The sequence below is a fragment of the Budorcas taxicolor genome, chromosome 1, assembly GCF_023091745.1.
Source record: "Budorcas taxicolor isolate Tak-1 chromosome 1, Takin1.1, whole genome shotgun sequence".
Taxonomy (NCBI): domain Eukaryota; kingdom Metazoa; phylum Chordata; class Mammalia; order Artiodactyla; family Bovidae; genus Budorcas; species Budorcas taxicolor.
In genome coordinates this window covers 1,760,157-1,776,575 of record NC_068910.1, presented here as the reverse complement: position 1 = coordinate 1,776,575, position 16,419 = coordinate 1,760,157, and the positions used below count along the sequence as shown (strand labels likewise).

The window sequence follows — 16,419 nt, the reverse complement described above, 5'->3', positions numbered from 1 at the left end:
TTTCTTGACCTGTATACAGATTTCTCAGAAGACAGGAAAGGTGGTCTGGTATTTCCATCTCTTCAAGAATTTTCTACAGTTTGTGGTGATCCACACAGTCAAAGCCTTTGGCGAAGTTAAGAAAGCAGAAGTAGATGTTTTTCTGGAACTCTTCTGCTTTTTCGATGATCCAGTGGATATTGGCAATTTGATCTCTGGTTCCTCTGCCTTTTCTAAATCCAGTTTGAGCATCTGGAAGTTCACGGTTCATATACTGTTGAAGCCTGGCTTGGAGAATTTTGAGCATTACTTTGCTAGCGTGTGAGTCGAGTGCAATTGTGCGGTAGTCCGAGCATTCTTTGGCGTTGCCTTTCTTTGGGATTGGAATGAAAACTGACCTTTTCCAGTCCTGTGGCCACTGCTGAGTTTTCCAGGTTTGCTCACATATTGAGTGCAGCACTTTCCCAGCATCATCTTTCAGCATTTGAAACGGCTCATGCTGACACAAATACATCACAGGGAAAGAGGCAGGTTCAGAGCTTCCTTGGCAAGTCCGACTCTCTGTGACCGCATGGACTGCAGCCCCCAGGCTCCTCTGTCTGCAGGAATCCTCCAGGCAAGAGCAGCGGAGCGGGCTGCCATTCTCTCCTCCAGGGATCCTCCCGACCCAGGGAGGGTTAGGGAGACGCCCTGCTGCAATTTCACCCGCGAGGACGGGAACGGGGGGCAAGTGTCCCGTGTGCTAACTCTAGGACCCTGGAGACTCAACAGTTTGCTGAAAACCTGGGGAGGAAATCTAAGCCAAGAAGGAGGAGGTGGACTCAGGGATCCGAGGATCCTCGCTGGGAGCCGGACTCTCAGATACACGCTTCTGAAAGCGGCTCCTGGGACCTGGGATGCAGTTTCCCTGGTTCCACCCTAAGAAGCACGCACCTTCTCAGCTTCCATAGAGTCTCTCCATACACGCCACAGCCCACATACCTACCCTACACAGCATCGACCACACGGAGGTGTAATTAATTTTCTGGACGTCTCTGGTCAGTATTACAGAATTTCACGTCCCCCCTTCCCTGGTGACTGAGATGCTTAAGAATCCGCTTGCAATGTGGGAGAGCTGGGCTTGATCCCTGGGTCGGGAAGGTCTCCTGGAGGAGGGGATGGCCACCCACTCCAGCACTCTTGCCTGGAGGATCCCATGGACAGAGGAGCCTGGCGGGCTGCAGTCCACGGGGTCACAGAGTCGGACACGACTGAGACGCTAAGCACATATGTGCAGCAAAATGAACCAGGAGCACAGAAATACTGGTGGCAGAGAACGGGTGGGCGGCTCAGCAGCCGGCCGGCGAGACAGACTGGGTTGGTTAAACACTGCACAGAGTATTGTTTACTTTTGATTAACATGGGAACCTTATCGAAGAATTCTGAATTTGAAGCATTTCATAATTCTCTTTCAGGTCCAGTCACACTATAAAGTTCCAAAATCCCATCCTGACTTACTCTGAAATTTCTGCTTCTCCAACAGGGTTGTCAAGCTGCTAAATGATGGCTTCTCAATCAGCTCCTTCGCCTCTGTTGCGGTTGCCCCTCCCAAAGGAGTAACCGGTTTGGAATCACCCCATCTAGAAAATGCACAAGGAGAAAAATAAAGGCAAGTGAGACAAATTAGGGAGCGGAGCTAAGAATCTATTTACTGGATTGAATGTAAGTAGATTCTCAAAAAGATGACACAGCCTTCCTTTAAATGACTGCCTCTAACAGTTCAACATGCATTTGAGTCACTGTTACTGATAAAATTCAAATTGTAGTTCAGCCAGCCTTGGGTGGCCCTGAGACGCCCATCTCCAACAAAGTCCCACTAATGACGAGGCTGCTACTCTGCAGACAGCCTTGCACCATCAATTATGACGATTAAAAATATATTATTAAAATAAAATCAACTGAGAACTCTAAAATATCTAGGAATTCACTTACAGGAATTACCCACAACATGTACAGGAAAAAAAATTAACCCTATTAAAAGTCATAAAGGAGGGACAGAATTAGGTGAAAAGATATACTGTGATCATGGATGGGGGAACTTCATAATGTAAAAATGGCAATTCTCTCCAAATAAATCTATAAATTCCTGCAAAAGAAACCTTTAACCAACATTTTCAAATGATGTGTTCTGAGTCACTGCTGTACAGAAGAAACTAATGCCGTGTTGTCAATCTCCTGGACTTCAATACAATTTTTTGTTTAACGACAGTTCTCTTGGTCCTTCCCATGCCATCCCCCCAAGTCACCAGGTAGATCTCCCTTCTCCCCCTGGTCCCCACAGCGTCTGAGAAGCCCCCTTCTCTGGTTTCCCCCTTAGGCTCCCGGAGGTCCAGAGGCAACAGCCCGCCCAACGGGAGGTGCCGGGGACTCATCTGTCCAGTGGTGTGGGCTGGGATCCTGGCTTTACCAATGCCCCCAAGCCTCCCAAGGATTCCAGTTTTATAAGTTTGTGCCAACCACTTAGCCGTGAGGTCCCTGGATGGAGAAAATGGAGATGGTAATGCCACCCCCCCAGAGTGACGAAGCTGACGTAATATGAAATGCACTAAACGGCAGCCCACACCAGTGCTCATGCCTGGAGAATCCCACGGGCGGAGGAGCCTGGTGGGCTACAGTCCATGGGGTCGCAAAGAGTCGGCTACGACTGAGCGACTTCGCTTTCACTCTCACTGCGTGCAGAAGCAGGGGCCTGAGGCATAACACGGGCTCAGAGGACTCAGAGGACCTTTCTCGGTTCTGTGCCCCCATGTGGACTGCGTGAGCTCCTGGTTAAGTGAAGCTACCAAAACTGCACGCGACTCTGGGAGGGGGGCTTGCAAGGCAAGAAGAAGAGGAGGCCCCTTTCCCACACCACCAAAAGCAGCACGGGGCCCTTCTTACTGGACTGTGGCAAGCTCTTCCGACCTGAGTAGCTTTTCGTGGTCCTCGGGGCTCCCGGGAAGAGTTTCTGCATCTGCTGGGAGAGAACCCGACCACGTGAGCCAGCGCCTCCAAGCCCCCCGCCCTGTATGAGCTCACCAAGAGCGAGGGCCCTGGACGTGTTTGCAGTGCCAGCCCCCGAGCCGCAGTCTCCAAGCGTTCAGCACAACGTCTGTGGATAATACACGGCTAAATGGACGAATATGCAGATAACTATGATTATTTGGACAAACGGAGGCAAGACTAGGCCTCTAGGTCCTTATGTAACAATCCACCGAGAACAGAGCAGAAGCCTCTTCTCCATTCACACGGCCGCTTCAGCACCATTCACGCTGGAGCCACCACAAGAAGGTCACGGAGCGCTGCTACGGAAACAGACGGTGTCGACGCAATGACCTGGCTCTACCCAGAATAGCCTCATCTGCACTAAATAAAGAAGACAATCTCAGCGCAAATACGAAAGAATCTGCCGCAACAGGATAACCAACATACTGCAGCCTTGTTCCTGGTGACCGAACAATCCATTACGTTCCCTGCTTGCTTCACGCTTTTCTGTACTTACTGACTATTCTAAAAACCAAACAAAAGCTATGTAATGTCTCCACTGAGAGAAGGGTTTTTTGTAAGTGACCAAAATGGAAGAATCAGCTACAGTGATTGGCCGGGTGGGTGGGGAGCCACACCCAGCTCGGAGCAGGAGGCGCCCGCAGACGCCAGTGCGCACGTGTCACCCGGGACCCCCAGCCGCCGCCCTCTGCCGGGGTCCGCGCGGCCCACGCAGGCTGCCTGCACTCACCGTGCGCTGGCTTCAAGGACCGCCTCGGTTTCTCAGGCTTCTCTGGCGTGTGGTCCTGGCACTGCTCCTCTTTGACGTGAACGCCCTGTTCCGACAATCTTCTCTGACTTAGAACCACACTTTTCACTTCCTCTGAAACACAGGAGGCCGCATCGCTGACTCGGCTCATCAGAAACACACTTACTGCTTACCCACCAGGTGAGCGTCCCTCGCCCGGCGCTGGAGCGGCAAGACGGGGAGCCGCGGCCGCGTAGCATGCCCACCCCGCCGCCCGGCTTCTCCCAGGCGAGTCCCTAGGCCGGCGCCTGTGGCTGCGTTAGACGCTCAGCCTGCACTGGGAGGCAGGCACCACCGCCTGCCCATCTTACAGAGGCTTCCGTCACCCTGGTGTGGTCAGGGAACCCACCCTTTACCAAGGGCGACGCCCCTCAGGGTCTCTCCCAGCTGTCAGTGGGGGCCGGACGAGCAGAGCAAAGGGAGGGAAGGTTAAAGCAGACAGACAGGTGAGACCGGCCGCAGTACTGGAGGATGGATGGCCCTTTGGGAACAAGAAATTAGGCCAAGAGCCCCGGTGCCGCAAGGCTGGCCCTGCAGTGCGGAGAAGCCTCGTGTCTTCAGGGGCCAGGGCTGGCCCCGGGGTGCAGGTGATGGTGGCAGTGAGAAAGAAGGCTCAGGGCGGCGGGGGCACGGTGCCTTCAAGACTGGACTCCAACGTCACACTTGGTTCCCAAAGACGCTGGGCAGCCGTGAAAAGCCGCAGAGCTGCCAAGCGCCAGGGTCTCAGGCGTGATACAGGAAGGTCAGGGGCGGCAGAGAGGAGACAGGAAAAATGTGTGTGCAGACAGAGGAGGCAGGTGAGGGCAAAGAGCCCCGGGAGAGCCACACCAGGCAGGGCCACCAAGCAGGCGCTGGGCTGGGGGCAGCGGTGGCCGAGAGTGGCGGGCACGGCAGGAGCCAGCCACAGCCTGGGGCTTCAAAGGGTCACTGGCCAATGCTGAGAGCAATGGAGGTGTTGCTGTGCTCACAGGCGCCAGCTCGGGCCCCCAAAAACCAGACGCGCCCAACAAAGGGACACTGGCTTTCTGCTGTCAACTGGTGAGAGGCCACCACGTCCTGGGAACGTTTCAAGTCAAACCCAGACACCTGACTTACCGAAAGAGCCCATATCTTCCATAAACCCGGAAGGCTTTAGCCGATAATACTTGACTCTCTTCGAAACCTTTTCCTTGGTGTCCCAGACCTTCAAGGTGATTTTGTGAAAATTTATTTTCTTCAGTAACTCCTTGGTCACGTTGATGTTGAAAGCTTGGGTCCACGACACCCAAACCCTGTCCCCTTCTTGCCACGGCTTGATGGTCTGTGTGAAAGGGCAGGAGACTCTCAGGGGCCAAGATCTGACTGCCAGCGCAGCGAGCAAGGCCCGGCCCTCTGCCTGTCTGTGTGTCCCGACCTCTCCCGGCTCCCAGCTCACATCGGGAATCAGGAAATGGGTGCCAGGAACAGGGGCTTGCGCGCCTCTGGGTTCCTCGGGAAAATAAAAGTAAAAGCAATTCCTGCAGAGGTGTCCTCCCCAGGGGCTCGCCATCCCGCCCCGAGCCCCGCCCTAGTGCAGAGTGTCCGCTCCCAGGAGCAGACGCCCGTGCTCACGCGCACACATACGAAGAAACAGCAAGAGCTGCCAAAGCTTTGGAAACACCAAAGAAATCCTTAGGTTGAAAATACCTGCACAGACAATCCTCAGGCCACTATCATTAGGTTCATGCACATTGCCATTCGGCAGATCTGGGACGGGGCCCAGTTCAGTTCAGTTCAGTTCATTCGCTCAGTCGTGTCGGACTCTTTGCGACCCCATGAATCACAGCATGCCAGGCCTCCCTGTCCGTCACCATCTCCCGGAGTTCACTCAGACTCACGTCCATCAAGTCCGTGATGCCATCCAGCCATCTCATCCTCTGTCATCCCCTTCTCCTCCTGCCCCCAATCCCTCCCAGCATCAGAGTCTTTTCCAATGAGTCAACTCTTCGCATGAGGTGGCCAAAGTGCTGGAGTTTCAGCTTTTGCATCATTCCTTCCAAAGAAATCCCAGGGCTGATCTCCTTTAGGATGGACTGGTTGGATCTCCTTGCAGTCCAAGGGACTCTCAAGAGTCTTCTCCAACACCACAGTTCAAAAGCATCAATTCTTCGGCACTCAGCCTTCTTCACAGTCCAACTCTCACATCCATACATGACCACAGGAAAAACCATGGCCTTGATTAGACGGACCTTAGTCAGCAAAGTAACGTCTCTGCTTTTGAAAGGTCTTGAATTTCCAGCAAGTTCCAGGGGAAGCCAGCATGCATTATGGCTCCTGCTGTTTCTTGTGGTTATTAGACGACATGCAAGGCCACACACACAAACACACACACACACAGACACACACACAGAGACACACACACACAGACACACAGACACACACACAGACACACACACAGACACACACACACAGACACACACACACACGCACAGAGACACACACACACAGACACACACACACACGCACACTCACCTTCACTCCCGAGTCCAGGAACACTTTGGCCACGGCTGGAAACAGCAGCAGGTCGACTTTCCTACGCTCCCCGTCGTCGGGCAGGAGGGAGTACTCGACGTGGTAGTAACGGTGGACCTTTGCAACGGGCTTGTCTGTTTTAGGCTGCCGCCTGTATTTTTCAACCAAACTCGAAAGCCTCCCTTTATGACCTAGAGGACACAGATGGAGTGAGTCCCGTCCTAACCTCACGTGAGAAGGCAGAGCCGTCTCCATGACTCCCTGCTCCCAAGAAGAGCCGGAGGCTGGGGCAGGGTTGGGTGGGGGACCCCTGTGCAGCCACCCGCCCGGCGTGAGGATGTGTGTCGGGCCCTTCGCTCATGACTCTGAGGTCAGCATCTCCGTAAAGGTGTTAAAACCAAGCATCACAGCACGATGGGCTTTGTGCAACATCAGCGGCGTGAACACGACAACAGAGTAAGGGTTTGTGGGGTGGGCACCCTGGGGGGCATCCTGGGGGGCACCCTGGGGGTATCCTGGAGGGGTATCCTGGGGGGCACCCTGGGCAGGTAATCCTGGGGGGCATCCGGCACCCTGGGGGTATCCTGGGGGGCACCCTGGGGGTATCCTGGAGGGGTATCCTGGGGGGCACCCTGGGGGGGTATCCTGGGGGGTACCCTGGGAGGTATCCTGGGGGGGTATCCTGGGAGGCACCCTTGGGGGGTATCCTGGGGGGTACCCTGGGAGGTATCCTGGGGGGGTACCCTGGGGGCACCCTGGGGGTATCCTGGAGGGGTATCCTGGGGTGGGGGGTGCCCCAGAGGCCGTCAGCGAGTCGTGCAGGGGCAAAGCTGGCAGCCACCCCAGGCTGAGCCCACCGAAACCTCACCAAGGGAGCTGCGAGACGTGGGGCAGCGGGGCAGACAGAACACAAAGGGAGTCTGGGCTTCCCCAAGAGGCACAGCCCTCCAGGCCTGCCCTTGACTGTCAGCTGGAACCTCCAGGCTGAGTGTTAACACAGCGAAAAGGTAACTCGGGAACCCCACACGGCTTCCTCTGAGCCGCCTTCTGTAAGACTGACGATTTTAAAGCTGTTGCTGTCAAGTGTCAATGGTGTATCGCCCAGGAGGCTGCTGTACATGGGAGGTGGCCCCCAAGGTCTTCAGGAATGAGCTTCTCACAGCTGGCCTCAGGGGCAGAAGGGGTCCTGGTGAAGGGAGGTGGCGAGGAAGCTGGCAGCTTCGCAGACCCGCGTCCAGACTCAAGCCGCCGCGGGACCTGCGTCCAGACTCAAGCCGCCGTGGGCCCGCAGGTCACACACTCGCCGGCTGCCTGTCCACAGGCTCCAAATGCTGCAGCGCGGCAGCGGGCAATGCAACAATATTGATCCCAAAAAAGGCGGGCAACGCAACAACAGCTCTCCAGAAAGTTAAGACGCTTACTCCTTGGAAGACAAATCTAGACAGCGGATAAAAAGCAGAGACAATACTTTGTCTACAAAGGTCCGTCTAGTCAAAGCTATGGCTTTTCCACTAGTCACACATAATTATGAGAGTTGGACAATAAAAAAGACTGACACCAAAGAACTGATGCCTTCAAACTGTGGTGCTGGATAAGACTCTTGAGAGTCCCATGGACAGCAAGGAGATCAAACCAGTCAATCCTAAAGGAAGTCAACCCCGAATGTTCATTGGAAGGACTGAAGCTGAAGCTCCAATACTTTGGCCACTGATGTGAAGAGCTGACTCACTGGAAAAGACCTTTATGCTGGGAAAGACTGAGGACAGGAGGAGAAGGGGACGACAGAGGATGAGATGGTATCATGGACTCAAAGGACATAAGTTTGAGCAAACTCCAGGAGATAGTCAAGGACAGGGAAGCCTGGCGTGCTGCAGTCTGTGGGGTCGCAAAGAGTCAGGCATGACCGAGCGACTGAACACCAATCCAAAAAGAAAATAAACACACATCATAAGCCCAGCAATTCCTGAAATTCAGGCGACACAAGGACCCACACACAAGCCCAGAAATGTCCATAAGACGGTGTCTACTGAATAACTGGAGACAACTTACATGTTCGCCAACACGGGGCAGGGTAAATCGGACACACAGGACGGAGCACTGCAGCACACAGGTGTTTAAAGCCAACGCCGACAAAGCGAACTAAGTCTGTGCGTATCCGATGCGATACCCGAGATACACCGTCAACGTTTTAAGGAGCAAGTTGTAGAACAGGATACGTAAGCAAACAGCTTGCACGAACAGTCATGGACAAGCTCATAAACGTTCAGGTATCTAAGGGGAAAAACACTGAAGCTAGAATTTTACACCTAACCAGAGAGATAGGTTCTTCAAAGATACTGATGCTGTGAAGATACTTTCAGGCAAGGTCTCTGTACGTGGAACTGCACAGCGATCTATTTTATAAACGCCTTTGGAGAAAGGGCCAAAGAAGCAAACCAAGTCTAAGAGGAGCTGCAAGAGATGTGAAGGTTGAAGATGATCAGATAGCCACCCGTGTTCTTTGGGGCGGTGTTTGCAGGTATCTTTTGCATGTCTGCATGGTATCAACAGACCAAAGATAAAAAGTACCATCATACATAAAGGAGGCCACACACAGTGACAAAGAATTCGATTTGCCAAGAAAAGATGGGCCAGTTTTGAACATGGTAGACATCTAACCAAACAGTTAGTCATCAACAGAACTACAAGGCAATGCTGAAATGAATCATCATGGGCGGAGATCTCAAGTAGGGCAACAAAAAAGACATGTCAAAAAACGGAGAACTGCTGGATACGCTGAGGAATAAACCCACCTACGCAGGCAAGGGACCTGTGCTCCACAAACTGTCCGATGCCGGGGAAGGAGCTGGAGGCCACGCAGATGGGGGCACAGGCCGTGTGCCATCCGACTGGGGGAGGCAGCCCTGTGCAAGTGACGCACCACCTTCCACACTGTCAACAGCATTTTTCACACACCCAGAACAAAAGAACGGTTTAAGTGTGAATGGAAACGCAAAAGGCCCCGAATACGCAAAGTGTTACTGAGAAAGAGGACCGGGGCTGGAGGACTCTGGCTTCCTGACTTCAGACGACACTACAAAACTATAGTGGTCGAAACACTACAGTACTGGCACAAAGACGGAAATACAGATCAATGGAATAAAAGAGAGTCTCCAGAGATGAACCTCCCGCACCTATGGTCACCTAATAAACAACAAAGGAGGAAAGACCATCTCTTTCAATAAGCGGTGCCAGCAAACTGGACAGCTGCATACAAAAGAATGAAATTAAGACATTTCCTGACACCATACGTAGAAATACACTCAAATGGACTAAAGATCTACATGTAAGACCAGATACTCTAAAATCCCTAGAGGAAAACATAGGCAGAACACTCTCTGACATAAGCTGCAGTAATATTTTCGGGGATCCATCTCCCAGAGTGATGGAAATACAAAGGAAACGAAGCAAATGGAATCTCATTCAACTTAAAGGCTTCTGCACAGCAAAGGAAGCCACAGACAGCATGAAAAGGCGACCTGTGGATGGGAGAAAATATTTGCAAACGACTCTACTAACAAGGAATTAATTTCAAAACATACAACCAGCTCATACAGCTTAATATCGAAAACAGAAAAACCCAATCAAAACATGGGCAGAAGACATAGACATTTCTCCAAGACACAGAGACAGCCAAGAGGCGTGTGGAAAGCTGCTCCCGACGCCACCATCATTGGCGAAATGAAAGCACTACAATGAGCTGTCACCTCACACCTATCGGAATGGCCATCATTAAAAACCTACAAGTAGATTTTGGCCCAATATATCTGAGAATCTGCATTTAAACCCAGAATTAGGGGATTCACAGTCAGTTTATACGGGGGCAAGGGGGAAGTGCCTTAATCTCTTCTTTATCTGCAGAAAGCATAAATAACATCACCAGCCACTACGAACAAAGCTAGTGCAGGTGATGGATTCCAGTTGAGCTGTTTCAAATCCTGAAAGATGATGCTGGGAACGTGCTGCACTCCAGATGCCAGCAAATTTGGAAAACTCAGCAGTGGTCACAGGACTGCAAAGGGTCAGTTTTCATTCCAATCCCAAAGAAAGGCAATGCCAAAGAATGCTCAAACTACTGCACAATTGCACTCATCTCACACACTAGTAGAGTAATGCTCAAAATTCTCCAAGCCAGGCTTCAGCAATACGTGAACCGTGAACTTCCAGATGTTCAAGCTGGTTTTAGAAAAGGCAGAGGAACCAGAGATCAAATTGCCAACATCCGCGGGATCATTGAAAAAGCAAGCGAGTTCCAGAAAAACATCTACTTCTGCTTTATTGACTATGCCAAAGCCTTTGACTGTGTGGATCACCACAAACTGTAGAAAATTATTCAAGAGATGGGAATACCAGACCACTTTACCTGCTTCCTGAGAAATCTGTGTGCAGGTCAAGAAGCAACAGTTAGAGCTGGACATGGAACAACAGACTGGTTCCAAATCGGGAAAGGAGTACGTCAAGGCTGTATATCATCACCCTGCTTATTTAACTTCTACGCAGAGTACGTCATGTGAAATGCCGGGCTGGATGAAGCACAAGATGGAATCAAGAATGCTGGGAGAAATATCAATAACCTCAGATATGCAGATGACATCACCTTTATGGCAGAAAGTGAAAAAGAACTAAAGAGCCTCTTGATGAAAGTGAAAGAAGAGAGTGAAAAAGTTGGCTTAAAGCTCAACATTCAGAAAACTAAAATCATGGCAGCCAGTCCCATCACTTCATGGGAAATAGATGGGGTAACAGTGGAAACAGTGGCAGACTTTATTTTGGGGGGCTCCAAAATCACTGCAGATGGTGACTGCAGCCATGAAATTAAAAGACACTTGCTCCTTGGAAGAAAAGCTATGACCAACCTAGACAACATATTCAAAAGCAGAGACATGACTTTGCCAACAAAGGTCCATCTGGTCAAAGCTATGGTTTTTCCAGTGGTCATGTATGGATGTGAGAGTTGGACCATAAAGAAAGCTGAGCACTGAAGAATTGATACTTTTGAACTGTGGTGTTGGCGAAGACTCTTGAGAGTCCCTTGGACTGCAAGGAGATCCAACTAGTCCATCCTAAATGAAATCAGTCCTGAATATTCACTGGAAGGACTGATGCTGAAGCTGAAACTCCAATCCTTTGGCCACCTGATGCGAAGAACTGATTCATTGGAAAAGACCCTGATGCTGGGAAAGACTGAGGGCAGGAGGAGAAGGGGGACGACAGAGGATGAGATGGTTGGATGGCATCACTGACTCAATGGACATGAGTTTGAGTGAACTCCGGGAGTAGGTGAAGGACAGGGAGGCCTGGCGTGCTGCAGTCCATGGGGTCGCAAAGAGTCGGACACAACTGAGCGACTGAACTGACTGACCGAACTGAGCCTCTTGGGACTTTGAGAGGATTAAGTCTCTGCACTCTGTGACACCACTCCCTTCCTGGCCCACAGTGGGCCCTAACATGACGGTTCCTCTCTGGACCTCTGGGCCTGGCATCGGCCACCCCACTTAGGTGAGCCCCAAACTCGTGGACAAAGGTCAGCGGTGCACCCCCTCTCCGCAGAGCGTGCTAGAATTCTGCCCTAACGCTTACCTGAAGTCAGCGGGAAGGCCAGAGAGATGGTGAACTTGCAGGGGACGACATGGGGCGCATCGGAGCTGCAGGCACTGGCAGGCCTTTCTGAGGACTCGCTGCTGCCCCGGTGCTCTGAGTCCGACTCCTGGGCCCAGGCCCTGTCCTTCAGGTGCTCATCGGCTCCACACTCGCTCCCGGACTGGCGGAAGCTGCCCACGGAGGACACAGGGCCCATGCTGGCCTGGTCCTCATCCTCCCACTCCCAGGCCTGCAGCGACATGCTGCAGGGAGGCCCAGGCGGCTGCAAGGAAAGGGAGGCGCTGCGGGCACCCCAGGGCTCCTGAAGGGAAGCCGACATCCCACAGGGGACCCACCCTCCTCCTCGGGTGCCCTGCTCCGTCCGCAATGACCAGCCAAGGCCTCGGACACGCAGAGAGAACCCAGTCAAGACTGAAGGAAACAAGAAAATGGTGCGTCAGTAATCATAATAACGAGCAGCCGGTTCCTCCAACTGGCGCCCCGCCTTCCCGCTCCCAGGTGTTGCTCTTTTCACCGCGTCCATCAGGGGCAGGCTGAGTCCTATTCCCCAGGAAGCGCAAGGAGGGGTAGGAAGGAAGCCCCCTTTGCTCCCGCAGAGCCGGCCTCGGGCTAGCTGTACCCAAGCACAGTGTGAGCTTGTCATCCGGGGACAGCACGCTGACACCAAGCGGGGCGAGGACTGTCCGGGCCAGACCCGCCCGGGCATGGAGTGCCGGGCTCAGGGCCCAAGAGCCCTCCACGGGCCCAGATGCGTTGGGCGCCGGGTGGGTGGGGTGTGTAGGGGGTACCTGCGGCACCTGCTTGGGGACACGCTGGGCAGTCACGAGGGCTCGGACCGCGGCGTCGGTCAGCTCCCACAGCCGCCGCACAGCCGCCTCGGGCGAGAAGCCTCCTAGGACGCAGTCGGTGCGCCCCGCCGGTAGGGAGGCTCGAAGACTCGCCTCCTAAGTTTGACGGTTGCTAGGAGACGCACGTGGCCCCGGGGCGGGGCTCCCCTCCTGGGGGCGGGGTTCTCCTGGGGGCGGGGCTCCCCGCCTCAGCCGCTGCACAGCCGCCTGGGGGAGAAGATTCTCAGTTCAGTTCAGTGCAGTGCAGTCGCTCAGTCGTGTCCGACTCTTTGCAACCCCATGGACTGCTTGCACGGCAGGCCTCCCTGTCCTTCACCTACTCCTGGAGTTTACTCAAACTCGTGTCCATTGAGTCGATGATGCCATCCAACCATCTCATCCTCTGTCATCCCCTTCTCCTGCCTCCAATCTTTCCCAGCATCAGGGTCTTTTCCAGTGATTCGTTTCTTCGCATCAGGTGGCCAAAGTATTGGAGTTTCAGCTTCAGCATCAGTCCTTCCAATGAATGTTCAGGACTGATCTCCTTTCGGATGGACTGGCTGGATCTCCTTGCTGTCCAAGGGACTCTCAAGAGTCTTCTCCAACACCACAGTTCAAAAGTATTAATTCTTTGGTGCCCAGCTTTCTTTATAGTCCAACTCTCACATCCGTACATGACTACTGGAAAAACCATGGCTTTGACTAGACGGACCTTTGTCGGCAAAGTCATGTCTCTGCTTTTTAATATGCTGTCTAGGTTGGTCACGCGGTTTGTGGGACCTTATTTCCCTGACTACGGATTGAACCCGGGCCCCTGGCAGTGGAAGCACCAAGTCTTGGCCACTCACTGGGCCACTGGGGAATTCCCTCGGGCCCATTTCTTTTTATTTATTTGTGGCCGTGCTATTTCTCTGTTGCTGCGTGAGCTTCCTGTAGCTGGGGTGAGTGGGGGTGCCTCTCTGGCTGTAGTGCAGCGGCTACTCACTGCGGCGGCTTCTGTTGTGGAGCACAGGCTTCGGAGCACAGACCTCAGTGGTAGCAGCGCTCAGGAGTTGTGGCATGCACGCTTAGTTGCTCTGAGACATGTGGGATCCTCCCAGATCAGGGTTCCAACCTGTGTCTCCTGCATTGGCAGGTGGAAACTTAACCACTGGACCACCAGGAAAGTCCAGGGCCCATTTTTAATAGACAGAAGTAAAACGATGTCTAAACACTCAGCTAATTCCCCCAACCAAGACTCTTAAAAATGTAAAAGCTTCAACACCAAAAACGACAGCTCTCAGACAATCCCAGATGCTCCAGGGGACTGGGTGGGATGACACACACCTTCTGACAAACAGTTTGACGACATCAAGGGCTTGTGGAGTGTCCACGCCCCTCAGCGGGGCAGTAAGTCGCCCCGGAGACAGAGCCAAGTGTTGGCAGTGTTACTGGGATGGAGAGAAACCACAGTGATGCCCACCTCCTGGGCCAGCCCTAAGAAGGCACATGGACCAGCCTTCGAGAAGAATGCTGCCCAGGAATGGTAATAATGTCAGAGCCGCTTAGGAAGATGGCTGACGTGCAAAGAAAGATCCCGACAGCAGCATCCCAGCTCGTTTCTTTATGTCGAGTTTAAGGAGGTGCAACCGGAATGTCCTGTAAAATTCACCCTTGTAAGTGCTTTGATTGACGTGTAACAGTTGTGTATTAATAACTTCCATGCCAGTGAGGACACAGAATGTCCTGTCACTCCCAAAGTTCTTTCGTGCCCAAACGCACGGGAACATCTGAAAACAGCGCGTCAGAAGAGCTCTCTTCTTCTCTTGTTGGAGCCACGGGGGATGTTTCTGCTTCTTAGCGTTTTTCTGGGCTGTTTGAAGACCCTGTGAACAACATACTATTTGGAATGGCTCAAACAATACTGAGCTGACTTCAGAAACATCGCTTCTCTCCAAGGGCCTCTCCGGCACACAGACACACGCCCATCCCCCAACCCAGACAAAAGCGCAGGAGACGTCCGAGTTTGCTCACTTGGAATCTGAAACAAAAACCTAGTGAGTCCAACCGGAATGATTTCAGAGGCGCCTGGTAACACAGCCCCACAGACAGACAGGCCTGACAGCCCCCCTTTATCACCCCATACTCCCCTGCCCCCGCGGAGCTGCGGGGGGCGGAGGCCAGGCACCCGCTCCACGGCAAGATATGTAAAGGCTTTCAATACTGACTGCTGAAAGGATTCCCTCCCCAAAAGCAGTCGCCAGCTGCAGCGACAGCGGTAGTCTCCTCTGGGGCATCCGCTCTCAGCATTAACATGAGACTGAGCCAGGTTCGTCTGCAAGACGCAGCTCAGAAGTTCAGAGTCAACGTTCTAAAGGTGCACAGCAACCCCTCGGGTGGTGGGACTCCCAACCCAGAAGTTTCTACGGTCCAGTTAGGGGGTCCAACCAATCACCGACATTTGGAATCTCGCGGACTCCATCATCCCTGGGCGAAAGGATGCTCCAATTCCAGACATGCCAGTGATTTCCTTCTGAAGCCGTGTGTTCACGTCTACAAAAATGTGTTCAAACAAAACTATGTAACTAGTGCCTACTTAATGCCAAGCCCTGTGTTGGGCACCGGGGCTATAGCGGGTCTCTGGCCTTGTGAACCTCAGCCCTTGAGGCAGGCCTGCAAATAAATGGCAATGGTTGCTTGGAGGCAGCTGAGATGGGAGCTGGAGGTCATCACTCAGTGTCCCCAACACCGAGCCCGGTGGTCAGGCAGGCACACGTCCCTACCCTTGTGGCTGACAGTGTCTGTCATACAGGCAGACAGACTGACACACCAGGCGAGAGAGTCTGTTAGGGGTGCAGAGGGCTTGCAGCGTCACCGAAGGCCTGGCAGAGGAGGTGACTTTGACGCAAGAGACTTGGGGGTGAGGAGGCAGGCTCTAAGCACCTGGGGGAGGTGGATGCCAAGGCCCCGCGGTGAGTCAGAAGAACCCCCAGTAGGTCAGTGAGGGAGGCAGCGCTGGAGGCGAGGGCGGGAGGGTCCAGGGGGCGTGGAGGCGCAGCCAAATACGTGCAAAGGTAAAACGAAGCTGTGAGGACGGTCCTGTTCTCTATAAATATGCCAGAAGCCATCTATTTATATGCCTTAAATGGGCGAACTCTGTGGGCTGTAAGTGGCAACGAAAGTCTTTCCCCTAAAAAAATAGGACAGAAGCAAATACACTGCCCTGTGAAAAAGGAAGATTACAGCGAAAGCCAAGTGCCTCCAACCCCTGGAGACAGCCACTGAACCTGCCTGCGAACCCCTCCGTAGCCCTCTACGCACTTACACACACGTCCGCACAGGAAACACTCAGTGCCGCTCTGTGCCGGCTCGCTGTGACGTCGGGGTTGCATTGGACTCAACGCGCTACAACCCACTTTTTCACTCACCCTTGTTTGGCTGTTCACCCCAGGTAAAGCGCTGTCTCCAGCTTCCCACTATCATAAACGACACTGCAGTGAACACCCTGCGCGCGAGTTTTCTAAGGTAGAGGCCAAGGTGTGGAGCTGACGTAAAACGTTTCGCCAAACCGTTGCTGCTGTTTAGTTGCTAAGTTGTGTCCATCTCTCTGCGACCCCATGGACTGTAGCCCGCCAGGCTCCTCTGTCCGTGGGATTCTCCAGACAAGAATACTGGAGTGGGTTGCCTTCTCCT

General features: G+C 53.2%; 1 protein-coding gene across 1 annotated transcript in view; it reads right to left on the bottom strand.

Annotated features, from left to right (window-relative positions):
- The window catches only part of CFAP92 (cilia and flagella associated protein 92 (putative)), a 31,547-nt gene extending 19,386 nt beyond the window's left edge, over positions 1–12,161 (bottom strand). The window contains exons 1-6 of the mRNA XM_052636875.1: positions 11,900–12,161; positions 6,281–6,471; positions 4,877–5,090; positions 3,734–3,865; positions 2,899–2,971; positions 1,477–1,598 (exon numbers count right to left, since the gene is read on the bottom strand). Of these exons, the coding sequence (XP_052492835.1) occupies positions 1,477–1,598; positions 2,899–2,971; positions 3,734–3,865; positions 4,877–5,090; positions 6,281–6,471; positions 11,900–12,161 (994 nt within the window). The remainder of the gene's footprint in view (positions 1–1,476; positions 1,599–2,898; positions 2,972–3,733; positions 3,866–4,876; positions 5,091–6,280; positions 6,472–11,899) is intronic.
- Between the last annotated feature and the right edge of the window lie 4,258 nt (positions 12,162–16,419).